The 26338-nt window shown below is 36.2% G+C and overlaps 2 protein-coding genes across 2 annotated transcripts; one reads left to right on the top strand and one right to left on the bottom strand.

The window, feature by feature from the left end:
• Positions 1-570: 570 nt before the first annotated feature.
• On the top strand, positions 571-24471 carry LOC120145749 (WEB family protein At1g75720-like). The gene is made up of 3 exons (XM_039159502.1): positions 571-579; positions 11909-11916; positions 23746-24471. The coding sequence occupies exon 3, from the start codon at positions 23755-23757 to the stop codon at positions 24454-24456; it is 702 nt and encodes a 233-aa protein (XP_039015433.1). The 5' UTR covers positions 571-579; positions 11909-11916; positions 23746-23754; the 3' UTR covers positions 24457-24471.
• On the bottom strand, positions 14876-19502 carry LOC120145748 (DExH-box ATP-dependent RNA helicase DExH7, chloroplastic-like). Its single transcript, XM_039159501.1, has 8 exons — positions 19327-19502; positions 18833-19052; positions 17793-17904; positions 17334-17531; positions 16810-16889; positions 15957-16079; positions 15709-15795; positions 14876-15148 (listed from the first exon to the last, which is right to left on the bottom strand). The coding sequence occupies exons 1-8, from the start codon at positions 19365-19367 to the stop codon at positions 14963-14965; spliced, it is 1047 nt and encodes a 348-aa protein (XP_039015432.1). The 5' UTR covers positions 19368-19502; the 3' UTR covers positions 14876-14962.
• Positions 24472-26338: the final 1867 nt, after the last annotated feature.

The following is a 26338-nucleotide window of genomic DNA, read 5'->3' as shown; positions in this document are numbered from 1 at the left end:
TGATTTCAGATTAATTGTGTGAATTTAGGAAATTTTGAGTGTTTTATTGTGTTTTTTCGCTTTTCCTCACATACTGCACAGTTGCATTTTCATGACATGAGCTAAAATCCCGCTCCGTCCTAATTAAGTAGGAGTGAGAGACTATGCCCTCGTGTGGTTTTCACCTCTGCATGGGATAGTGGATCGTTCCTGGAGCTCACGCCTTATGGTCCTCGTGATGATAATCACCTTCGCATGGACATAAGGAGGTGTGTTCCCTCGAAATTGAACTCGATCCCCTAAAGCCTGTGATGGGCTAGAATTGAGGGTTCGGCAGCCCAAGGGGGCACCGGCAAGGACAATTCCAGAACCTATTACTTTAGAACAGAACCCAACATATAGTGAACATAGAGCCCGAACTTAGGTTGAGCCAAACCCGAACCTTAAGAATCCTGTGAGGAAGGTACACAAGGAAAAGCTTTTTTGAGTAATTTATTTTCGTTTTTTCGAATAAATGCATGTGAATTAGATATCATGCAGTTAGGTTTATTTTTCGAACAAGCATACGAATTAGATATCATGTGGTTAGGTTTTCTTTTTGTGAATAACGAGGCATGGGGGTAGATATCATATTGGGTAGGATCTAATAAAGCATGATTGGGTAGCCAACATGTGTGGGTAGGATTCTTGAATAAATTATTATCCCGACTTAATTGCTTTATGTTTACTAACCGATCTTTTGTTATCTTTGCCTTGTTTCTTTTCTGTTTTGCATTGCATGATCCATTACATGGTGTTGATTTGGGATTGATGTCCATATAGAAGGCCAGTAATATGGAACGAATGGCTCAGAAAGAGTTTGAAGACAATGCTGATATTCTGAGGTGGTCGGAATAGTCCCAACTGACCAATGGGGACAGCGTGATGCCTGGATACGTGTCGGAGTTATTTGGTTATACTCACATCAACGTGTGTCAGAATGATCTAAGTGAGCTAAAGGAGATATGGGGAAGATGAACAGTAGCCGATAAGGAGACATTTTATCAATTGTACGACGATATTCCTTATCTTCTGGATGTTTCTATTGACCGAAATCTGTTTAGAGCGTTGGCGCAATTCTGGAATCCGGCTTACAGCTGTTTCACATTTGGTAGAGTGGATCTAACACCAACAATAGAGGAGTATCAAGCTTTGGTCTGTTGTTCGAGGTCCCAGATGGATAGAGTATATACCAAGCTGCCAATCACTCCTTCGTTTAAGAAGAAATTACTATTGATGACCGGAATGAGTGAAGATTGGGTAATCAGAAACATTAAGAAGAAGGGAGACAGTGAGTGTATCTCTTGGGCTGTTTTGAAAGAAGTAATTGATCATTACCCTGATAAGAGAAAGAAGCTTGACTTGTTTGCTTTAGGGATTTATGGGCTCGTTATTTTTCCAAAGGTGCTAGGATATGTAGACGTATCAGTCGTTGACCTATTTGAAAGATTAGACAAGCACGTGGATCCTGTTCCAGCCATTTTAGCTGAGACATTCCGGTCTTTGAGTTCTTGTAGGCGCGAGGGAGAATGACGCTTTATAGGATATGCGCCTTTGCTGCTAGTGTGGATTATGAGTCATTTCAAACATGTTGAAAGAGCACCAGGACGAGTGTTTCTAGAGGGGTTTTCGCCTTTGAAAGATTTTCTTTCTAAAGAATGGCCTGGGGGCTTCACCGAAGAAAAATGGATGGTCATCTTCAAGGATATCAGAGATGGTGATATTTTGTGGCGAGCTTCGTGGAATGTTTCTTCGGATATATTTTACCGATGTGGAGAGTGAGATTGGGTTCCTTTGCCAGGTATATGGGGTTCTGTTGGGTATGCACCACTACTAGTTTCCAGACAGTATGGATTGAGGCAGTTCATTCCAGCCACGTGGGACTTGGTAGGATCGGATTTTGCATTCAAAGGAGATCAGTATAAGGGTAAAGTTAAAGGGGTTGCTGAGGCCTGGAAGCAAACTCGTCGCGTGAATTTGTTCACCTATGATCTCGAGTTATCTCAAGAGTACGAGCAGTGGAGAAGCGGTCGAGTAAATGACAACATCCCGATAGTGAATCCTGAAAATATTCAGCCGGTGGAGGAACAGTTAAGAGTGGTGCCATCTCCATTAGAGTTAGCCAAGCGCGATTTCGAAGCAGAACGGAGACAATGGAGAATGACTTTACAGAAGCTAGAAGATGAAGTGTATCAAAAGGGATTGGAGATTGACATTCAGAAGAGTAGAGTAAATCGACTTGAAAAAGTAGAGAAACAACTTCGGCTAGACTTTGACGATCTTCGGTCAACTTATCAGTGAATGGTAAAAGCTCAGACATGTTCTAGCTCGAGTAAGTCATCTGTCGAATTGAGGCAAGAGGTGGAGAGCCTCAAAAGAGTAGCTGGAGAGAGTCAAGGAGAGCTCAAGCAAAGCAGACACCAAGTGAAGATTTTATCGAAAGAAAAGGATTCTTTAGAGCAGCGGTTACAAAAGAGTCAAGCTCAGAATGAGAAGTTGAAGGAGAAAATTTCAAGTTTAGAGACTGCATTACGACGATACCGAAGCAGGGAAGGTAGCTCAAGCCATGGGGAAGTTGAAAGTTTGAAAAAACAAGTGAGTGAGCTTGAAGCCATGGTTCAAGATTTTCAGAGGCAAGCAAGTGAGCTATCGATAGTTCCTTATGAGGGGGATATACAATGGCGTTTTCGATGGGAGCGAGCTCAGGAGAGAGTTAAGCAAAGAGAATATCTTATTGCTTGTTACTTAGGACACGCGTAGAGAATAGCTCAATATTTGGTCATTTTATCCGAGGAAGCTACTGATGTGACTGAAGAACTGGATCCTGAGGCTGAAGAAAACTAGAAGATCGTGGAGTTACTTGCACATATACAGGAAATAGGAGAGATGGTGCAGATCTATTTGTGATGTGTTTCAAATTTGTAATTGAACGTCATTCTAATATAAAGAGTTGTTCTAAGGAGTCGTTCCAAAATCAACACCCTGCATTTTGCATATGCATTTTAGTACATTTAAATTTTTGCATCACATTTTATTCATTCATAATCATATAAATCATATTCTTTAATAAACAATAATGTTAACAAAATAACTATGTGACAGAGTAATACTGGAAAATCCAAGCATATCTACAAAACCAGGAAGAAAGTTATGAAGGACAAACTTGCCCAAATTGAGAAGGCTCAGTTGGAGTTACAAGATAATATCAAGAAAATGCGAGAAGATATGATGAATGCCCAAAAGGAGATGTTTGCCAAGTTTGCGAGTATGTTGGAAGGAAGAAATCAAGAACATGGGAAAAGCCCTATGCCAGAAGGTGTAACCGAGGACCCACTTCATCATCCAGGGTTAACCCCAGAACAATCTCAGAACGTTTAAGTGACCCCTGTTCATGTTGGGAAGGTACACATTAATCCAGTCGGTGCTTCTGTTAACGTACAGCCTGGATCTAGTTCATATCAGGAATAACATCAATATCATCAAGTTCCGGACCCTGATGAAGAAGCCAAGAAAGACCAAAACAATCCGTTGGAAGAGAAATGGAAACAATTAGAAAGAGAAGTCAGAGCCATGAAGGAAGATACTAGTGTCTATGGATTCGACGCAAAGGAATTAAGTCTAGTTCCGGATTTGGTTTTACCTCCAAAGTTCAAAGTTCCTGACTTTGAGAAATTTGATGGTACCAGGTGCCCCTCTGCGCATATTACAATGTTTTGTAGGAAGATGACCGGATACATAGGGGACGATCAATTGTTGATACACTGTTTTCAGGAAAGCTTAACTGGTTCGGCAATCCGGTGGTATAACCAGCTGAGTAGAGTTAATATTAAATCGTGGAAAGACTTGGCTAAGTCTTTTCTTGAGCAATACAAACATGTAAAAAATGTTAGGCCTAACAGGATGATGTTGCCAGGAATGGAAAAGAAGTCTAACGAGAGTTTTAGACAATATGCTCAAAGATGGAGAGATGTAGCGGTGCAAGTCCACCCGCCATTGGAAGAGAAGGAAACAAATATGCTTTTTGTCAACACGTTAAAGGCTCTTTTTTTCTCGCATCTTATCGGTAATCCTTATCGAAGTTTTGCTGATGTAGTTACGGTGGGAGAAATGATTGAAATGACTGTTAAGAGTGGGAAGCTCGAGGGAGGAGAGTCTAGTAAGAGGCCACCAACGAGGAAAAAGGAAAACGAAGTCAGTAATGTCCTGACTTCCTATCTTTGGTACAAGACATGATGGACATTAAAGAAATTGAGTTCTTTAGAGAGATTGCTGAAGAAGAGGAAACGGAAGTTTGCGCTTCAGAAAGATCGTCTAAAGGGGTATACAATGCCAGTTGTCCCCTAATTATTACTCCCAAGAATCGAGTTGCTGAGAAGGTAGCCCCGAAAGTAGTTATTACACCTCCATCTCCATTCCCATATCGGGATAATAAACAAGTGCCTTGGAGATATGATTTCCAGATGGGAGATGTAACAAAAGAGAATGAGGAAGTAGATGAGGTGGGATGCTTTACTAGAAGTGGTAGGTGTTATTCTCTTAATCCACCTAAAGAGTCTGAGAAGAAGGTTGCGGTTGATAAGGGGAAAAAGATTGATGTACAGATAGAAGAATATAAGCCTGTTATCAATGAACCAGTAACCGAGAGTGAAGCGGTAGAATTTTTGAAGTTTATGAAACACAGTGAATACAGTGTTGTTGAACAGTTACACAAGTTGCATGCCCGTATTTCTGTTTTATTATTACTTTTGAGTTCAGAGGCCCATAGGAATGCTTTGTTAAAGGTTTTGAACCAGACTATTGTTCCGAAAGAGTTGCCCATTGAAAAGTTAGATCGTTTAGTTTCCAATGTACAAGCTGATAATTTTTTATCTTTTTCTGAGGATGAAATCCCTTCTGGGATGATGGGTAGTCAGAAGGCTTTGTACATTACAGTTAAATGTAAAGGGCATGTGTTGTCCCGGGTCTTGGTTGATAATGGTTCAGCTTTGAATGTGATGCCCTTAGTGACTCTAAAGAAGCTTCCATTAGATATTACACTTATGAGAACCTGTCAAAGTGTGGTTCGAGCTTTCGATGGGACTAAAAGAGAAGTGTTGGGCAAGATTGATGTTCCTCTGAATATTGGTCCAGCAACTTATGAAGTGGAATTTCTCGTAATGGACATTATGCCTACGTACAATTGTTTGTTGGGAAGGCCTTGGATTCATCATGCCGGTGCAGTTCCGTCCACATTGCACCAGAGACTGAAATTTGTGATTAATGGAAGGTTGGTATGTATTCATGCTGAAGAGGACATTATTGCTTCTGTTTCTACTACTGCTCTGAACATTGAAGTGGATGAGCAAGCGGTCGAGTGTTCTTTCAGATCGTTGGAGTTTGTCAATGCTACGTTTTTGGTCGAATGCAGGAAGATACCAAAGCCTCGATTGTCAAACTGTACCAAGATGAGGCTCAAATTGACTCTTGGAAGAGGAGCGAAAGTTGGAAAGGGGTTAGGTCGATAGTTTCAAGGACCGGTGAATCCAATATGCCCTATTATTAAAAGAGATCGATTTAGTTTGGGGTATCAGCCAACTCCGAGGGATAAGTTGAGGGGAATTAAGAAGGGTCAGGAAATGAGAAATGCCAGATTGGCTGGTGAAGACCTTAGCTGGGAACCCATGATCTTCCCGCCGTTGAGTAGCATTTTCATATCTGGAGGAAATATGTTTCAAGGGAATTCAAGGAGCACTGAGGTGATGGTTGAGGATGCCTTGGGAGATTTAGGCATTAACGTTATAACTGATGATGAATATGAGGAAATGAGAGTTATGGGCATTTATCCTGCACCGTCGGGCTTCGTGTTGGACAATTGGACCGCGGAAGAACTGCCTGTAGTTTACAAATCTTTTACATAGTAATGCACTGGAAATTTCTCCCTGTTGTTCATACCCTGGGGCAATAGGTGATTTTATGTAAAGGGTTAAGCTGTTTGTTTTTTCTTGCTTTCAATAAAAGATGCATTCGGTTGGTTCCAAATGGCAATTATTCTCTCATGCATTTCATTCATTCATTCTTTGTTGTATATATGTATGTATTTATTTATTTCTATTTATTTATATGGGAAAAGATCCTCCCATATGTATATATGTATATATATCTTCTCTTTCATTATTTTTTCAGGAGCTCAGATATCAATAATATGAATGCCAATGACTCTGACCCGGAGATTGATTTCGAGAAGCCTATATGTCAAGGAGAAATCGAGGATTGTGATGATGATGAGGGATGTGAACTACCTTCTGAATTGCTGAAAATGGTGGAGAATGAAGATAAGCAGATTCTACCTCATAAAGAGCCTACTGAGATTTTGAATTTTGGGACAGATGAGGATAAGAGAGAAGTAAAGATTGGTACCACTCTGTCAGTTAGAGGTCGACATGATTTGATAGAATTGCTTCAAGAATACAAGGATGTGTTTGCTTGGTCATACGAAGATATGTCGGGTTTAGATCCAGAACTGGTTGTTCACAAACTGCCAATAAAGTCTGAATGTAAACCGGTACAACAAAAACTGAGAAGAATGAGACCCGAGATGCTGCTCAAGATTAAAGAGGAAGTAAAAAAACAATTTGATGCCGGGTTTCTTAAAGTGGCCAAATATCCTGAATGGGTGGCGAATATTGTCCCAGTACCGAAGAAGGATGGGAAAGTTTGAATGTGTGTTGACTACAAGGATCTCAACCGAGCTAGTCCAAAAGATAATTTTCCTTTGCCACATATAGACACGTTAATGGATAATACTGCTGGAAATTCTTTGTTCTCTTTTATGGATGGTTTCTCTGGCTATAATCAAATTAAGACGAACCCTGAAGATATTGAAAGAATGACGTTCTTTACCATGTGAGGAACGTTTTGTTATAAAGTAATGCCGTTTGGATTGAAGAATACCGGGGCAACATATCAAAGGGCCATGGTGACGTTATTTCACGACATGATGCATAAAGAAATAGAAGTTTATGTCGATGATATGATTATCAAAGCTAAGACAGAGGAAGAACATATTGTGAATTTGAGAAAACTCTTTAAAAGACTAAGTAGATGCCAGCTAAAACTCAAACCAAATAAATGTACTTTTGGGGTGACATCTGGGAAGCTGTTGGGTTTCGTAGTAAGCCAAAAAGGAATTGAAATAGACCCAGATAAAGTAAAGGCTATTCAAGACTTGTCACCCCCACGAACACAAAAAGAATTCAGAGGATTTTTGGGGAGATTGAATTATATAGCTCGGTTTATTTCACAGCTGACGGAAAAGTGTGATCCCATATTTCGCCTTCTTCGCAAGAATAACTCAGGGGAATGGACTGAGGATTGTCAAAGAGCTTTTGAAGCAGTGAAAAGATATTTGTCGAGCACTCCAATTTTAGCGCCACCAATCTCAGGCAAACTCTTGATTCTGTATTTATCAGTTTATGAAAATTCAATGGGGTGTGTGCTGGGGCAACGTGACCAAACTGAAAAAAAAAAAGAAAGGGCTATTTATTATCTCAGCAAGAAGTTCACTGAATGTGAGACAAGATACTCACCCATTGAAAAGTTTTGATGCGCTTTAGTATGGGCTACCCGAAGGCTTAGACAATATATGTTGTATCATACTACTTGGCTTATATCCAAGCTTGATCCCTTGAAATATTTAATGGGTGTGCCTGCATTATCTGGAAGATTAGCTCATTGGCAGATCTTATTGTCCAAGTTTGACATCCAATATGTAAACCAGAAGGCAATTAAAGGAAGTGCTATAGCGGAATTCATTGCGAGCAGGGCTTCGAAAGAATATGAGTCGTTGAGCTTTGATTTCCCAAATGAGGATTTAATGTCTATTTCGGTGGAAGAAGCAGTGGCGTCCACTAGAAAATATTGGAAGTTGAACTTCGATGGTGCTTCAAATGCCATGGGACATGGAATCGGGGCAATTTTGGTCTCACCAGAGGGAGAGCATTATCCTTTCACCAGTCGGCTTAATTTTGATTGTACTAACAATATGGCCGAGTATGAAGCTTGTGTTCTGGGTCTTAGAGCTGCTGTTGAACGCAAAGTAAAAATGCTCAAGGTGTATGGGGATTCAGCTTTGGTAATATACCAGCTCAGAGGAGAATGTGAGACAAAAGATCCCAAGCTTGTAGAATACCGTAAGTTGGTTATGGAACTTGTTGAAGAATTTGAAGAAGTAACTTTCAACTACCTCCCCAGAGAAGAGAATCAAATGGCAGATGCCTTAGCCACACTGGCAGCAGCGTTTAAGATAAACGAGCATTCAAATATGATGCCCATTGAAATGAAGGCTTATGAGTATCCAGCCCATTGTTTTAATATTGAAGAGGAAGAAGATGGAAACCCCTGGTATTATGATATCTTGCAATATATAAAGTATCAGAGTTATCCAGAACAAACCACTGAGAATGATAAGAGAACCATTAGAAGAATAGCATCAGGGTATGTGCTTGATGGTGAGACTCTATACAAGAAAAGTCTGGATCAGGTCTTGTTAAGATGTGTGGACGCGAAAGAAGCCAAATTGATTCTTGAAGAAGTGCATGAGGGAATATATGGTACCCATGCTAATGGGCATGCTATGGCTAGGTAGATTATGAGATTTGGGTATTATTGGTCAACTATGGAAACAGACTGTATCAATTATGCCCGAAAATGTCACAAATGTCAGATTTATGGAGATAGGATACATACTCCTCCTCATCCGTTGCACGTAATGATAGCTCCGTGGCCATTCTCAATGTGGGGCATGGATGTTATTGGACAAATTTTGCCCAAAGCTTCAAATGGTCATCGCTTCATTCTGGTAGCCATAGATTATTTCACCAAGTGGGTAGAAGCGGCTTCTTACGCAAATGTTACCCAGTCTACAATATGCAAATTCTTAAAGAATGAGATCATTTGTAGATATAGTTTACCAGAGAGGATTATCTCCGATAATGCGTTGAATTTAAACAATAAGATGATGGGCTCGGTCTGTAAACAGTTCAAAATAAAGCATCTTAATTCCACCACTTATCGCCCAAAGATGAACGGGGCAGTAGAGGCGGCTAATAAGAACATCAAAAGGCTCATAGAGAAGATGACTGAGACCTATAAAGATTGGCATGAGAAGTTTCCATTTGCTCTGTTTGCCTATCAAACTTTTGTACGAACGTCAACTGGGGCAACTCCATTTTCTCTGGTATATGGGATAGAAGTTGTCTTACCTATTGAGGTGGAAATTCCCTCACTTCGGATTTTTTCAGAAGTAAAGCTAGATGAGGCAGAATGGGTTCAGGCTAGGTATGACCAGTTGAATTTGATTGAAGAAAAGAGATTGAAAGCTATTTGTCATGGTCAGATGTACAAAAAACGTATGATACGGGCACATGGTAAGAAAGTTCGCCTTCGAGAATTCCATGAGGGAGATTTGGTGCTTAAAAGGATTTTGCCTATTCATAAGGATTTCAGAGGAAAATGGATGCCCAATTGGGAAGGACCTTATGCTGTCAAGAAAGCCTTTTCTGGGGGAGCTCTAGTCCTAACTGAAATGGACGGATCAGAATTACCATATCCAGTGAATTCCGACGTTGTTAAGAGATATTTCACTTGAAGAAGAAATAAAAGAGAAAAAGAAAAAATGAAAAAAATAATAATAAAAATGAGAAGAAGAAAAAAAAAAGAAAAGAAAAATGAGAAAAAGGAAAAATGATGGAAAAAACGAAAAGAAAAAAAGAGAAAAAATGGAAAATGGAAGAAAAAATGAAAGAGAAAAATAAAAAAAGAAGAATAAAAATGAGGGTTCAAGATGAAAACCCGAAAAGGGCATCTTGGAACCAAAGGAGGTCTCAAGTTGAAAACCCACAAAGGGCGACTTGAGTTGAGTTTGAAATTCAGGATTCGTGCATGGTGGAGGTTCTGAATCAATTTTGGAAGTGGAAAGAGCTCCTGATATGGATAGTAACAATGACAGTTGGTAATCAAGATTGAGACTAAAGATTAATGAGTCTTGATTGAAATAACCAGGAGAGAAATTGAATGCACATGAGATTAAATACTGGTTTAGGGCATCCAATGATAGAGATTTGGGAGTTTAGAAGTAGCTTCATACTCTTAAGCATCACAATTTTGGAGATCTTTTAGATAGAAGCTACACTCGAGACATTCTAACGGCGTGCCAGTTCAAAAGCATTTGCATTATTGATATTTGAAGAAGCCTACTCTTTTGTTCTTTTACTTCTTCTAGTTAAAAGTTTGTCATGTAGTTACCTGAAAATTCTCGACATTTATATAAATAAAGAGATGTCTTTCCTTGTTCGTTTCCCTTTTGTAAGCATCTTATTTTGAAAAGTTAAAACATATAACTTAACTTGAAGTACATGAGATCATTTTGTATTATTGTGCACAAAGGTTTTAGAAAATGCAGGTATTCTGAAGCTGATGATGGTTTTAACATGTAAGCTTGTGTGGTTACGGGAAAATGAAATCTTGAAATTCATAGAAAATCTCAGCCATGAGAAGAAGACCTAAAGAGATTGTCATTAATTAAGAAGTTGGTTATGGGTACTGGTGGGTTTTCAGGAAAGAAAGAAGTCAAGGCCCTATTAAGCTGAGAAATATGGAATTGAGATTGTTAGCTGGGGCGAACTGGTCAAATGTTCTATGCCCAAGATGAAACCGAGTTCCATCGAGATCAAAGGAGATGGTGTTCCTTCGAAGAAGAAAATGCATTAAATTGCATAATTGCATACATTTTAGGCATGAATAGGATCATGGCATTCATAATTGCATGATGACTTAAATATTTACAGGTTTCACAGGGATAGTTGAAGATTGAAGATATTGAAGCATCGAGATGAATATAACTGGTTTTGAGATTTTGAAAAGAATGATGTTTATACGAAAACTAAGCCAAAGCAGATTCGCGTATCCAATGGTTTCCAGACAAGTTTTCGCGATTGAGATGGATTTTCAGAAATTTTATCAAAATCTAAATTTTTGAGTATAATATTTTCAAACATACATTAATGATTGGTAATGTTTGATTTTCAGGTTGGACCTTTGAAACAATTCAAACTTAAGCCTTCACGGAAGAGTAGTGAAGCTAATCATCTATAAGCCTTCACGGAAGAGTAGTGAAGCAAACTCGTTTGTTGAAGATTGAGTCCTATACTCTCTGAAGGAATAGGGAGCGGACAAGTTCGTTGAAGATTGTTCGAGTTCTATACTCTCTGAAGGAATAGAGAGCGGACTCGTTTCATGAAGATTGTTCGAGTTCTATACTCTCTGAAGGAATAGAGAGCGGACACGTTTGTTGAAGATTGTTCGAGTTCTATACTCTCTGAAGGAATAGAGAACATACCCGTTTTATGAAGATTGCTCGAGTTCTATACTCTCTGAAGGAATAGGGAGCGGACACGTTTGTTAAAGATTGAGTCCTATACTCTCTGAAAGAATAGGGAGCGGACCTGTTTATTGAAGATTTTCTTAGTTCTATACTCTCTGAAGGAATAGAGAGCGGACCCGTTTTTTTTAAGATTGTTCAAGTCTTATACTCTCTGAATGAATAGAGAGCAGACACATTTTATGAAGATTGTTCGAGTCTTATACTTCCTGAAGGAATAGGGAGCAAGCTCGTTATTTGAAGATTTTTCAAGTCTTATTTATCCTGACGTAACAGTGAGTGGTTTATTTTTTTTTTTGAAGTTCTCATGACCAGACAAATTCGATCATCTTTTGATCTTTTCCTTATTCTCGTTACACATCAATGAGCAAAGATGGGCAGCTGTAGATGCTTAATTTGTCTGGGGCCTATATCATTTTCAAATGAAAGCAGTTCTGGGGAGTTAAAAACCAGAAAAAAATGTTGGGGGGTCAGTTTTTTTTAGGGGATTAACTACTGGAAATTGGGGGATGATTTGGGGAGAAGGGATATCAACTACGAGAGAGCACAGAAAAAAGCAAGAGAAGAAAAAAAAACAGAGACCATTCTAAAAAAAACAACAGAAAACATATAGGGAGAAAGAGATCAAGCAGTGTAACAGACTCATTTTTCAGGAAAGCAATATTAAGCAAGGAGCAATTTTCTTGGTATTTCCTATCATTAATTTAATTGCTAGCAATTTCCATGAATGTTTTTATTTCTAAGTAAGTGAAAATACAGATAAGATGAACTAGTTACATTATCTTGCTTAGTTTTTTTTTCCACTTGTATTGTGGCTATCACATAGCGTGTAGTTGGGATGTTAATGAGAGTTAGGTTTCCTTGAGTAGCCACCATTCGTAAGTTAGAGGCGAATTCTTAAGAGAAATAAGTAGAAAATGGTGAGAGAACTTTGAGTTTACCTGTCTTTGAAATTTTTGTCTGGGGAACTCTCGGCAGCAATGGTTGAAAGCTACAAAAGCATTTAAATTCCTACTGTATACTGCACTTGGTGACCATCGTTTTCTTCGGTTACCTCAAGTAATCTCGGAGGAGCCTAAACAACGATCTAAAAAGCCCTAAATGATTTATTCTGTCTTCTTTACCCTTCGTCTCCTTCGATCGAGACCCACGAAAGCCCCATTTGACTTCGTAAATTAGTTTCAAACCCAACTTTGATAGACACCATTGTTGGTTTAACGACATTACGAGACCCAAATTAAATCTAAAGCTCATTCTTTTCCTATCATAAGTCCCAAATTACAGCCCCTAAGATTATTTACAAGTCTTTAGAATCTTTCGTCATTCTACCCAACGATTACACTTCCGATTACTTACTTCAATTCCCGGCGAAGAACTCGAATGAAGTGACAAGGCGATAAGAGGCTGCAGTCGAGTGGAGAGTGGGCCACTAGGGCGGAGGTCGAACGGCGGCGATGGTGTTTGAAGGAGGAAAGTGACAGTCGGCCTCCTTTTCTGGTCAGTAGAGTAATGAGAGGGGGAGAGTTGAAGAAGAAATGAAGAGTGGGGCGTGAGCTAAGGAAGCTGAAGAGGGAAGCTTGAGGTTGGGTAGGTTCTGTGTATAATTAGGTTAGATTTTTACTTAGTTTAGGTTTTATTTATTAATAGTTTTGGGTTAATTAGTTTCCAGCCATCTAAATGTTAGGATAATTTGCTATGGTGCCCTTGTAATGTAGTCATATATCTACACTTTAGTCACCTTTAAGACTACTTTAGAATTTAACCTTTTGTGTTTGTCCTAATTTCACTGTTTTTCAGTTTTAATTTTAGTTATAATTTTGTTAGGTTTTTCACGTGTAGGTCCCTTGTTTATGTGTATGCTTATGTTTAGGCCCTAGGTTTATTTTTTATTTTCAAGCTGAATTTTACATTTATTTAAATTTAGTCACTTTTTAATATGTACATATATATATTTTAATTTATAATTTAGCATGTTATGATTTTTTTATATATTTAGGTCACATGTATACATAATATGTTAATATGCATGGTTTATGATTTTTAATTAAAATATGTATATATAATTTTTTGTATGTCACGTTGTATGATATTTTTAATTTTGTTTAATTAATTTTGACATGATATTTTTTTGCACGATTCGCATGGCAACCTCATTTGCATAACTCGACATATTACATAATCGGACTAAGGGTAATACCCTTTTAATTTAAAATTGTTTTAATTGGGCAGTCATAACTGATTTGAGGTCCGCTTTTAATGATTTTAAAATAAAAGTGTATCCCGAAAGTGAAACCAAAAAAATTGATTCGTCACCTAAAATTTGGGAACGAGAGAAAAGGAAATGTTCGTTTATTTAAATATATCGAGAAAAGGTTGTTATATCTTTAAGATATGGTCTCGATATTTATAAATAATCGAACATTCTTTATCTTTCTAAAACGACTTGGTAATTTTAATTTAATTTGTTTGAGTGTTTTTGAATGTTTTTAAATTTACGTCATTGTTTTATGGGATCAAAAATCAAAATAAATTCGAATTTGTAAAGTTCATTGCAAAGACGTTAATTAATCGACTAGGTACCGATTTAGGGCGTTGTGGGGGTGCTAATCCTTCCCCACACGTAACCGACTCCCGAACTCAGATTTTGTTAACGCAGATCTCAATTTGTGGTTTTAATTAAAATTAATTTTTATTTAAAATGACAAAGCATTTTTGGGTGCCCAATCACACCCAAATCAAAGATTGGTGGCGACTCTTCAAACTGTATTTTTCGATCGTAAAGAAAATTCAAAATTTTTCGGAACGAGAGGTCTTTTAAATCACATTTGTTTTTAAATTAAAAATCAATTGAACAAAATAAGTTAAAAATTGATGTGGTTTTCAAAATCTCACATTTTGAAGAAAAAATCGTTTCGACACTCATTCTTAGAAAATACAGTATAACCAATAAGAAATTTGTTATTCAAGACAAGAGAGAGAGAGAGAGAGAAAGCACATTCGCCTTTATGATTTTTTCAAATGCAACAAGTGGGCTATTAAGGCAAATACAATTTCTACCTAAACAAAGTGAACAATTACAACATAAGAAAAGAAATGTAAAGCTTAAAAAATAGTAGGAACAATATTTGTCACCTTACATAGTGATTCAAGACAAAAAAGGCGGAAAATCAAAGGAAATGTTTTTCATGCTCCTTTTTTTTTTATAGAAACGGGAGGTCTCATTAAAAAACTCCTTCGTATCCGAAGAAACACAATAAAGTATCCTTAACAAGCAACTATCTTAAGCCTTCCTAATCATCAGTAAACCATCATGCAGTTAGCAAAATCAGTAAATGATGAAGAATGATTGTACAAAAAGTATTCATAATATAACCCCTAATTGTGAGATTAGAAAACTTGAACAAGCCACAATGCACAAGACAAATCTGACACCAAATAGATTTCATTAAGAAATAGCATAAAGAAAATATTTAAAGAATATAGACAGAATTGTTGCAGCTCATTTCTGAGAGCAAGGTCACCAATGTATTACTCCTTTGCATTGCAATCTATATTAGACACAACAATTGCAATTAGCACATTATAGTAACTTATGAGATAAGGAGGTAAACACCTAGCATTTTCTAGACGAACTTGATAACCAACCAACGACCCATTAGAACCAGGAGATGGTTCACAACGCTCATCAGCAACTCGCTCAGCAACAGAAATTGCCTGCAAGTATAAGACAAACCGCACAAGACTTTTACTAAATATGTAGAAATATATATGTATATTATATATGAAAACGTAAATGAAATTTGCAATAACACACTAACAGGGGTGAACTCGAAAACAAAAAGAACTCTGTTGATACAACATATTACTTCAGATTTTCTAGTTGCAATATTGGACATACTAAAATACTCAGATTCTTCTCTCTAGTTCCCAGTTGAACGGGCATTTTACAAAGTACTGCATACCCAGTGCTAAAAGATTTTAAATAGATGAAGCACTATTTGAAACTTAATGTGCATTATTGGCACTAATATACAATTGGTCCTTTATGAGTTTTCTTTCTTTGTGAAAACAGAGCCCGGCTTCTTCTATTCTAATCATATCTGCAAAACGAAAAATTTTCCAGAAACATCTTAGAGCGACAAAGAGAGGATAGAGGAGAAAGGTGGACACAATTAACCTCTCATAGGTAATTGAATTTTTAAGGGAGAGTGAATTAGTAATGAATGTGCATGAAAAATTAGAGTTACGCATTTATTGGCACATTATTCACCCACCGCTATTCTCCTTGGTTGTGTGCATATTATATTACAATCTCCACCATATCCTGATTCAATCATATCATCCAATATAAACTGAGGTACCTACATTTAGAGAACAAAAACATAAGGCTAATTTTCAAAGGAAAAAAGAAATTAGTAATGTGACAAACCCCACAAGAAACATGAAACCCAAGCTAAGTGGGCCAAGGAGGCTCATAAAAGATAAGGGTTTGCACATTGAAAAGGGAAATAAAAGATTAAACCTGCGTGGTTTTTCCAGATCCTGTTTCACCACAAACAACAAGAACATCATTTTCCTTTAGCAGTTGCAAAATGTCATTTTTCAAAGCAGCGATAGGAAGAGCGGCTCTAGTTTTCAACATCTCCTGAAAACATTAACAAGAAAAAGTATAGAACTCTTAATGGTAATAGTCGAATGCATTGCAAACCAAGGAGCAACAGTACAATTTGCGGGAAAAGGCATGATGTTCACATCAACAACATAAAATGCGCAATGTGAATCAAAAAAGTAATCATGAGTGAGATTGCCTAGATCACTACCAAGAGGGGTAGACCACATCGCTCTTTAGGTATCAAGGTTTTTATAACATTCTCAAAACACCAGAACTTTAGTTTTAAGAGCTATTCAATTCCAGCTATAAAACTACACCAAGAAATACATGTGGAAGGTTGATAATCTACTACAATAAACATCATATCCTTTTAGTCTCTTGGTGTACATACATCAATAAATTCTGACATCAGATTCTGGATAATGAGATTGGCACCACAAAATTCAAAATCTATCCTCCCCACTTTCCCCCAAACAAAATCAGAGCTAAACTAAACTATAACATGTATTTCACGTAAGTGAGCTAGTAAACTTCATAATAATCATTAGCAGATAGTAAGTTAAAACTACTTCAGTGTGGTGAAATTGAACTATTAGATCCCCCCCCCCCCCGAAAGAAAAAACAATATTCAAAAGAAATCCAATTAGAAAGCAACAAAAATAGTAGAATCAGTTCAGAAAACAAGTAAATAAATAGTTTATACTCAATTCTTAATGAATCCAATTACTATTTTCCAGAGAGAGAGCTATAAAAATACACCAACCTTGTATTTCTGTGTATGCTTTCTCTTTTCTGCTTCCTGTCTCAAATATAAACTTTCTGCTTCTTTTGCATGGCTTCTCTCTGCAATATGATGCATCGAATTGAAGAGATTATTAGTATATTACAACACCATTAGTCAAAATACCACTATAGATCTTCATCTCAAATTGAACAATTATGCTATTTTCTCATAGCAATCTATCCAATATTTCCTCATTTAATCGAGTATGTAAGCACATTCAAAGTACCCCAAACAATATCTAAAAGATTTATGAACAAAATATCCATCACAATTCCTAGTCAATTCAAACTATTTTGCATAGGATAGGGTCTCTCATAGATGGATTAAAAGAACATTTCCTAAGGAGGAAAGAAAAGGAAAATGGAAACTGAAACTGAAACTGAAACTGAAAGGACATGCAAAACAATGGGGTTCAACTTCTTAAAACATTTCATATTTCAAGTCAGCAGCAAATTTGGCCAAATAATTTACTACAAATGTGCCAAAAGAATAAAATAACATACTTTCAGTTATTGGATCAGCTACAGAAGAAATAGGGACTTCATTATCTTCAATGCAGGTCTTCTGGTGCTCATCTAAAGCAAGAGAATTAGTATCATGACTAGGAGCCTTTGACCTGGAATCATCGGCACTCAATAACCGATCCACAAAACCAGCCCTTCGATCTGCCTCACTGTCTTCTATTTTGGTCAATGATTCCCCTGAAAGTGTTCAAATATGTTAATAAACATTGAAAGCAGTGACACCTTGCTTTTAGCACTCTGATAAATATCTCTTTTATTCCTTATGCTGAACCATTGATTTGATAGGAAAACATCAATACAAACAAACTGAACCAGAAATTGAAAGAAGATCCAGCACGCTACTAGTAAAGATGCCATAACACCATTAGCATAAATAACACAAAGTTATTAAGAGTTATTTTGCATTTCTGAATACAAAATGAATGTTTATCTTATCACCTCCTTTCCATTGAAAAATGAGAGAAGAATATGGCTCAGTCAGTATTAGCTGAGTAGGAAGATCTGGAAACAACTGACAAAGAGCAAATGCTGCAACTCTGTTCTGTGAATCCTGTAGTTAAATCAAGGAGGTAAATAACCATTTTTAAATATTTTATCTGTAAGACATGCTTATTTACTAAACAAGAGAAAGGAAAAAGCTCACATTCAGTCATATACCAATCACATGAGAACTAACATAACACAGCCTTAACAGAACAGACGCAACATAGATTGGGGAAATGAAACAACAGAGACACAAGATAGCATGACAAAGGTCAGTCCAAAAGAAGGCAGAATATGTCCTAAAATTATGTTTGTAACTGTCAAATAAAATTCCAAGCACACTGTTAGATTACACCCTCTCGTGCAGCAAACTCAGATAAGTCATTTCACATTTTAATAATAAAAATGTTATTCACGATAATAAATATTAAGTAAAAGATTGAAGGTGAAGAGAGCCAGTAATATAAAATTAGCATGTTTACAGAGCATCTGAGACTATTTATTCATAAAAACTTTATTGAAGGATGAAATTAAACTAGTTCTCAGTACCTATCCTATATCAAAGAAAACAGACTTGTTTTTTTAAAAAAGAAAAATTGCTGTCAATCCTTATGAAATGTAGAAAATAATATTCCTAGTCCATCGCCACTCCTCTCGAAGACAAACTAAAAACTATGGTTGATCAACCTGAGGACCAGACACCACGAATCAGAGTAAAAGGTCTGAATTTACCATTTAAGGCATTCAGTTGAAGGAAAAAATGTTTATTCGTCATATTCACATTCAGAACAAGTTTGTGAATCAACATGTCTGTATGCATAAAGAATAAATGCTAATCCTGCATCCAAGATTCTGGGAAGGATAGGAACTAAGTACTTTCCTCCAATGTTGTCCACGATTATTCATCTTCTAATTGTTTTGACACCAATAGAATTGCACTGTTCATTCTTAATCACAGTATATTATCATCATGAAGCATAAGGACAAACAAGTACCTCAGCGGATTCAAAAGCTTCTTGCTCATTAGGAAGCTGAAGGGTGATTAGCCCCCCAGCTTTTCTGCTCTTGCCCCTCCCGCTAGCTTTACGTAAACACACTAACAGAATAAGCAAGACTTTTACCTTTGGCAGGTAGTTTATCAAATTTTGGCGCCTCCCACCCTGATCTTTGACATAATTGATGAAGAACAGCCTTAGGAATCTTTTTTGATTCTCCCTGTCATTATTTAGATCATATCCTGAATGTGAGAATGAATTCAGATAGAACAAGGGAAAAATCAAACATTTGAAGTTAAGAAGGGGATTGATAAGGCACTCGTATGAAACTGAAAATAAAAAAAAATCAGGACTCAGACTCAGCAGAGTATTAAAATCATCGCGCTGCAAGTTCACAGTCATTTATGTAAAGTTAAAGGAGATACATGCTTAATACCTTAACACCAATCATCAGTACTATTAACCTCACAAGATCATTGCATTTTGGGCATTACCTTCTTCCAGATTCCATCCAATTTCTCCATATTTTTCTCATTGTATAGTTCTTTCATCTCTTCGTTTTTCTGCAATTTTAGTACTTCAGAAGCAACAGCATCATTAATTGGAGAATCTTCTAAGAAGAAATCACCGATCTCCATATCTTCTGACATATTTTCGGAGTCACCTTTTTCTTGATCAGGCAATAAAGAAGGAACAGAATTGGTAGAAGACTCTTTAGAGGTCTCTGTGTCATTTAAGGTGCCTGTTGTGTCACCCAAAGTTATCACAGGGGTTGCAGAATTGTCTTCTTCATGCCCAAAAGATATTATCTCAGGCTGCTCTTCAGACATGGAACCAGTGGCTGTGGCCTCAGACACACAAGCAGATGCTCGTTCAAGCAAAAAATCTGATGCTAAGATATCATCTGATAATCCTGATCAGCAAAATTAAACAACTCATCATCACAAATAAATCAAGAGACAAATCTTTTAACATAAACCATCAAAAGAACTACAAACCACCTAAGGCGGATAACTCTTGCTTGAGTTTGCGGATTATAATGCCTGCTTTTTCCTGGCCCTTTTTGTCCTTCTTTTCCTTAGCTTTTGTCGCTTCTAATCGTGCTGCATGGTATTCTTTTGCAATAACATCATAAGGCCTTGGCCCAGAAACCTATTAATATATGTAGAGAGAGAGAGATCGCATAAAGAATGAAATTAGACCTTGTCATAGTAGCTAAACTAAGATAATTATAAATGACTGAAATGTTAGTTATCAAGTGGAACTCCATTTGGTTCTTTTATATTATAATTAAAAGATAGAGAAAGAACAGGAAAAAAAAAGTTAGCAATACCTCTTTGGCTGAACCCTCATCACTTGCTTCATCCTCCCAAGTGTTTTCATCCTGAAAGACAAACAATTTGTCAAAACCATTTTAAATAAATTCCAGAAAAGGAATAAAGAATTCAATTAAATAAACCCTAAACCAAAACAGCAGAGACATCAACAGAATACAACATCAGTGACACGGTTGAAAAAACAGAAAGAAAAATGAAAACTTAAGTTCTACTTATTTTGTAATATGCCGTAATAGTATACATATGTTCCTATTGAACACTTAGTAGTTAACTACTAATAAAATACTATACTGGAAGATAAAATTTATCCAGAGATAAAGATAATAAAAACTCATAATCTTAAAACATCAGTGGCAAGACACATTAGGCATTGCACTCGATCATTACATTTTAAAAGAAATCCACACACATACAGTCACAGACGCAAATATACATTTATATATACCTCCATCTGAATGCAAAGAAGTTCCACTCGAGAACTTCAACGGAAGCTCATTTCGAGGTAAGTTCAAGCATAACCAATCGAGAGCGGTTTCAAAAGTAGCACCATCCTACTCAATGAAAGTATGTAAACTGGTCAATCAATATATTCGTATGAGGAAAAAAAACAAAAATAATAAAATTATAAGAAAAAATATATCAAAAACTTAAATAATATAACCTTGAGAGAGGAGAGAGCCAGTTCAATTTGATCATTAGAGAAACCTTCGCAAGAAAGCTTCTCGTAAACGGCTTTGAGTTTCTTTGCCTTCTGAGCTTTGGATAGAGAATCTCGAGGATGATTCGGATCGGTTTGTGATTGGGTGGAGTGACCGGAATTGAGTAAAAGCCGACGTAGTCGGTGCTCGTTCTCCGCCGATATCTGAAGCCGCGGGGCGGACGATGACGGTTGATTGACTTTAGATGAAGAAGAAGAAGAGGAAGTGGGTTTCTGGTTGCTTTGCTTTTGCGGCTTCTTTTTCGGGGCCATATTCTGGCTTCTCTTTGCGACTGTGTTAAACGCAGTGAATTCAGAATTATTGAAGTGAAATCTGTAAATAGGAAGAGGAAAATTCTGGCGCCGAAACCCTACCACGGTCCAAACTTCCAAAAGCAACGTCTACAGTCTACTTTATAGTTCTGCAAAATATTGTAACCGTTAAGCAAATCAATTGAAGTGCGTTTTCTTTCAAAAACTTGCATTTAGATCGATGTCACATATGAGCACATTCTCTGGTTAAATTATAAAATATTGATATTAAAATAAAATTAAAGAAGTAAAAGATTATAAAAAATTGTATAGAAAATAAAATTTACAATAATTATATTTTTATTATATACTTGTATATAAAAAGCTGTATAGAAAATAAAAATTTACAATAAAAGTGAAATAATTAAAATACGAATTTTTAGAAATCAATTTTAAGTGAACTAAAATTTCATGTTTCTTCCTTAAACTTATAATTCTATTTTATTATATAGTTGTCTTTCTGTAAAATTTTATTTTAGTCTCATACTTTAAATTTTTTTAAAATTTAGTTTTAAAAATGAAAAAAAAGTATAATAAAATTGTTGGCACGTACTCGGACATGTCGAAATATCGAATCTTCGTGACAAAACTTAACAAAAGACATGTTATTCGATTTTTTCGATTTAAGTCGATTTCTACACACATCGAAAACAAATCTAATAAACATAATTATAGAAATGTATGACCCTGAAAATTCTAGGCAACAAAATTCTAAGCTAGTATGTATGACCCTGAAAATCAATTTAATGTTTAAAATTTCATTTACCCAACTTGATAGTGTAAAGAATTGTGCTAAAAAGGATAGACAATCACTTAGGGTGCGTTTAGTTCACGGAATGTAAGATTACCAGTGGGAATAAAAGATTACCAGGGGAATAGGATTACTGGGAATGTTGTATTTTGTGTTTGGCTGGTTTAGCAGGAATGTAAGATTATCGTGTTTAGTTAAAGGAATAAAATATTATTAGAATGTATATTTGACCAAATTGTTCTTATTATATATTTGTATAATATTACAAATTGTAAAATATTTATATATTTTCTTTAAAAAATTATAAATTCATAATATTTATATAATTTTTTTACAAAATTAAAAATATAAAAAAAGTTTAATGAAAGGGTAAAAAAAATTTAATCCCTGAACTTCATATAAAATTTTAATTATAGATTTTTTTTCTAAATCTAAAATAATTTAAGGATAAATTTGTAATTTAACCTTCGTAGAATTTTTATTATTCAATGACAGAAGAATGATGTTTTTGAAAAAAATAAAAAATTAAGGGCATTTTAGTCCAAAACGTCGGTAATGTTACAATAGCTAAGGGAATGGAGGTAATGACATTCCCAGTAATATACCCCAAAAAATCTACTATTGGTAATAAAACATTACCGGGAATGAGATTCCCGGCCAACCAAACATGGGAATGTGTGATTCTCATCCCATGAGAATCTCACAATCCTTGAACCAAACACCCCCTTAGGGGTTATAGAAATATGTTTGAATTCCTATATTTCCTATAAGCACGAACCGATCGATCTTAACAATTAAGAGACTTGTTGTTATCCTTAAGGTATCGGGTTCGAACACCAAAGATGTTAAGGGTATGAATGTTTATTGTATTCACAAAAATTCATCATATATATATATATATATATATGAAACTTTGTTTCCACCCTTATCCCCTATTTGTTTAATAATAACAATAAATTTAGGTAGTATAAGACAATGACACATAAGTATAGTTTTTCATAATATTTTATCGTGTTGACCAAATATTTTTTTATTAATTTGAGATAAATACAATATAGTATCCATTTAAATATTGTTTCTATAGTTTATTTCTCATTGAGTTACAATGGTTGTGGATGTTGGTAAATTGCTTTTAGGCTATTTTTCTATCCGGTAAACATATTGTTTCAGTTATTGATTGTTTCTCGTTGTGTAAGTTATTCAATAAAATAGTACATAACTATTTTCCCCTTCAGCCGTTTTGATCGGATTGAGTTAGGAGGGAGTTTTACGATACACATAATTTTTTTATGAAAAAAAGTTATCTCTTCTAAAAAAATTTTAATCATTTGACATTAAACGTTCATGCTATTAATATTCATGGTACTCAAATTCGAGATCTCAAAGAATAACAACAATTTTTTTATTATTAAGACCTTTTGATTCGTACATATTCATCGAATAGCTTGTTTGTCAAGTGACACTTATCATTTATTTTCAATTCAATTTAGTTATTGAATTTTAATTTATTAATTTTGATTTTTAATTTAATATAAAATCATATTATTACTTTAAATAATTTTAATATCTTTTCTACTGATTTAAATTATTTGAAAAGATTGATCAACATATTAAAAAAATCATTCATTCTCGGTAGTTGAGCAGTCCACTTACCCTACCTCCAACTCCAAGGCTTAACCTTCAAACAACAATCTTTCTCTCTCTACAATCTTTTGCGGTAAAAGCAAAGAAATCTCAGATTCATTATCAAATACATCCTCTCCTTCTCCATAATCTACACGCGAAAACACATACATTTCTTCTCATTTGATCTCAACCTTCTTTCATGGACACCCAAGTCCCTGTTCCGGCGGCTACAGAGCCACCAAAAAACTATCGTTCCAATGTCGACACTTCCCGCCCTTTTCGCACCGTCAAAGAAGCCGTCGCCGTCTTCAGCGAGCGGTTTCTCGTCGGAGAGATATACACTCCGAAGCCTTACACTTACAGCCGCCCTCCGAGCCAAGAGGTGGCCTGGTTTTCACCGGGTAGTACTCCTCTGAGCCGTAAACAAGATGATCAACGAGAGGTTCTCGATACCTTAAAGAAGCTGGAGACCGAGCTCGAGGAAACAAAGGCGGAGCTGAAGCTACTCAAGGAAAGAGAATCCGAAACGGAGATTGTGTTGGCTTCATTGAACGCTGAACTTCATAAGAACATGTCGAAGCTGGCCATAGCCGAGGCTGCTGCGGCTAAAAACGCGGCGGAGACGACGCCGACGCCGAGGACAGCGAGTTTGGAGATGGGGAAGGGAGAAGATATAGCGAGGGAGGAAGAGAGAAGAAAGGAGTTGATGAAACGAATGGAGAACAACCCGACGTTGTCTCAGTCTCAGATACCGAGTATAGGTGAAAAGGAAGGGCATTTCGGAGGGAAAAGAGAGAGGAAGTTGATGAAGAAGAAACCCATTGTTCCTCTGCTTGGTGATTGGATTTTCAAGAAGAAAAGGTCGCCTACAACTCTTCACAATCCTCTTTATGTGTCATGAAGATGTATTTTTAATAATTACATAATTATTATTTTCTTTTTTTCCTTTAAATCTCGATTGATCTCAGAGTGTTCTATTTTGGTCTTCTGTTTCTATTATCATCGTTTATATGGAGCGAAAGCATGGGGTTTTTTTTTGGCATAGAAGTTGTGGGAGTTCATGTGTAATATATTCCTAGGGTGTTTTGTATTTGTGCAATGTATAATTAAACAAATCCATCACGTCTCTGCCTTGCCGTTGTCTAAACAAGGGGCCGAAGCCCATCGACCCATGTCCACAGTTCAAAGTTTCAATTACTCGTAATATCGAGGTCTTTTCTTGTACAAGCATAATATAGACCAATATGCTAGTGTCAGAGAAGATTCCGGTAACACAATATGCTTTTTCCTTTCTTTTCTATTTTTCACGGTGGAACGTCAAGATTACCATAGAAACAAAACAGAAGATACACTCTGGTCGTTGCGTCTTCTCAAAGACACATTATGCTTCTGTCGTCTCTCGACGAGCATTGTGATATTTACACTAGATCAAAAAATAAACCCGGCGAGACTCCGTATGAATTTTTTTCTTTGCCTATATGAACAATTTTGCCCATATTAAATTAAACTATGTAAGCTAAGTCATGAAGTCAACATTCCTTTTAGTTTTGTTGTTTTCTAATTCCAGCTACCTTTTGGGGCGTTCCTTTGGAATATTAATCTAGCAGTACTGGTCCTCACTGAATTTGAAGTAGTTTGAATCTCTATTTTTTTGGCTTGTTGGGTAAAGCTTAACACCTGTCCTAGTCCTGCTTGAATTGGACATCTTTCGTTTTCTCTAAATAACGTTAGGATTGAAAAGGAACTTTTATGAATATGAATTCAGTGTTCTGGCGATTCAATTCAGCTACAAGAATATAGGATGAACTGGGGCTGGAGGATTTCGTTTGGCATAAACAGTGGAAATGAAGATGATTTTGGGTAAATCAGTAAAAATATTTTAAAATTTTCTCAGACGAACTTTTATTGGTAAAAATATTTGGGTAAATTAGGCGTGTAGTACATAAACTATCAGTTTTGATCCGTTTTAGTACTTAAACTTTTAATTTTTTATGAATCATATTTAACAGTTAGTTTTTATTTCATTTTAGTACTCCTCCGTTAAAAAACTTAACGTGTTTAATACATAAATTATCAGTTTTGATCCGTTTTAGTACCTAATCTTTCAATTTTTTTAGAACTTAACGTTAAATTTTGAACGGATGCTAAAATGAAACAAAAATTAAAGTTCAGGTATGATTTTGAAAAAAAATTAAAAGCTTAAATACTAAAACAAATAAAAAGTGATAGTTTAAATAGTAAATGATAATTTACCCTAAATACTTTTACAAAGAAAAGTTGAGGTGGAATGTGGAATAATGCATGGTTAGGAAGGTAATTGTGTTTACAGAGATTGCGTGAACAAATTGGATTTGTTAACATTTGACGCCGTTCAATGTTCAGTGACGATCCGTTAAAACGAGGCCGGCAGAAACAAGCCCTGATATGGGTGGATGTTCTGGAAAGAGTTTCTTTTTATCCTCGAGTTCTGGAAGTATTAAGAATAGACCCTTCATTCCGCTGTGGATAATCTTAATAACGTTCAACGTACGCAGTCTTATGTGCATCAATTGACACCGTCGCTTTCGTGTCGGTCGCATCACTTTGAGTCCTATAGGGTTTGATTATTTTGACCCTCAAACCTTGGCCAACTTTCTTATATTGACTAAAATAAATCATTTATTTTAATTTCTTAAATTAAAAAACTAAAACCACAACAGCATGCCCAATGGTAAGTCAGAGACAATTAATCGTGCGATAAGCGTTCGAGTAGCTAACAAAACCCATTGCTGGTTGCACACGAT

This window comes from Hibiscus syriacus, unplaced genomic scaffold, assembly GCF_006381635.1.
Source record: "Hibiscus syriacus cultivar Baekdansim isolate YM2019G1 unplaced genomic scaffold, ASM638163v2 tig00110893_pilon, whole genome shotgun sequence".
NCBI lineage: Eukaryota > Viridiplantae > Streptophyta > Magnoliopsida > Malvales > Malvaceae > Hibiscus > Hibiscus syriacus.
Note: the sequence above shows the minus strand (reverse complement) of the source record. Positions and strands in the feature narration are given on the sequence as shown.

Coding starts and splice junctions, on each gene's coding strand:
- LOC120145748 (XM_039159501.1), bottom strand. CDS start 19,367: ATGAGAAAAATATGGAGAAATTGGATGGAATCTGGAAGAAG. Junction 19,053..19,326: donor TGGATGGAATCTGGAAGAAG/GTAATGCCCAAA, acceptor AAATAATGACAG/GGAGAATCAAAAAAGATTCC. Junction 15,796..15,956: donor GATCTGGAAAAACCACGCAG/GTTTAATCTTTT, acceptor CTCTAAATGTAG/GTACCTCAGTTTATATTGGA.
- LOC120145749 (XM_039159502.1), top strand. CDS start 23,755: ATGGACACCCAAGTCCCTGTTCCGGCGGCTACAGAGCCACCAAAAAAC.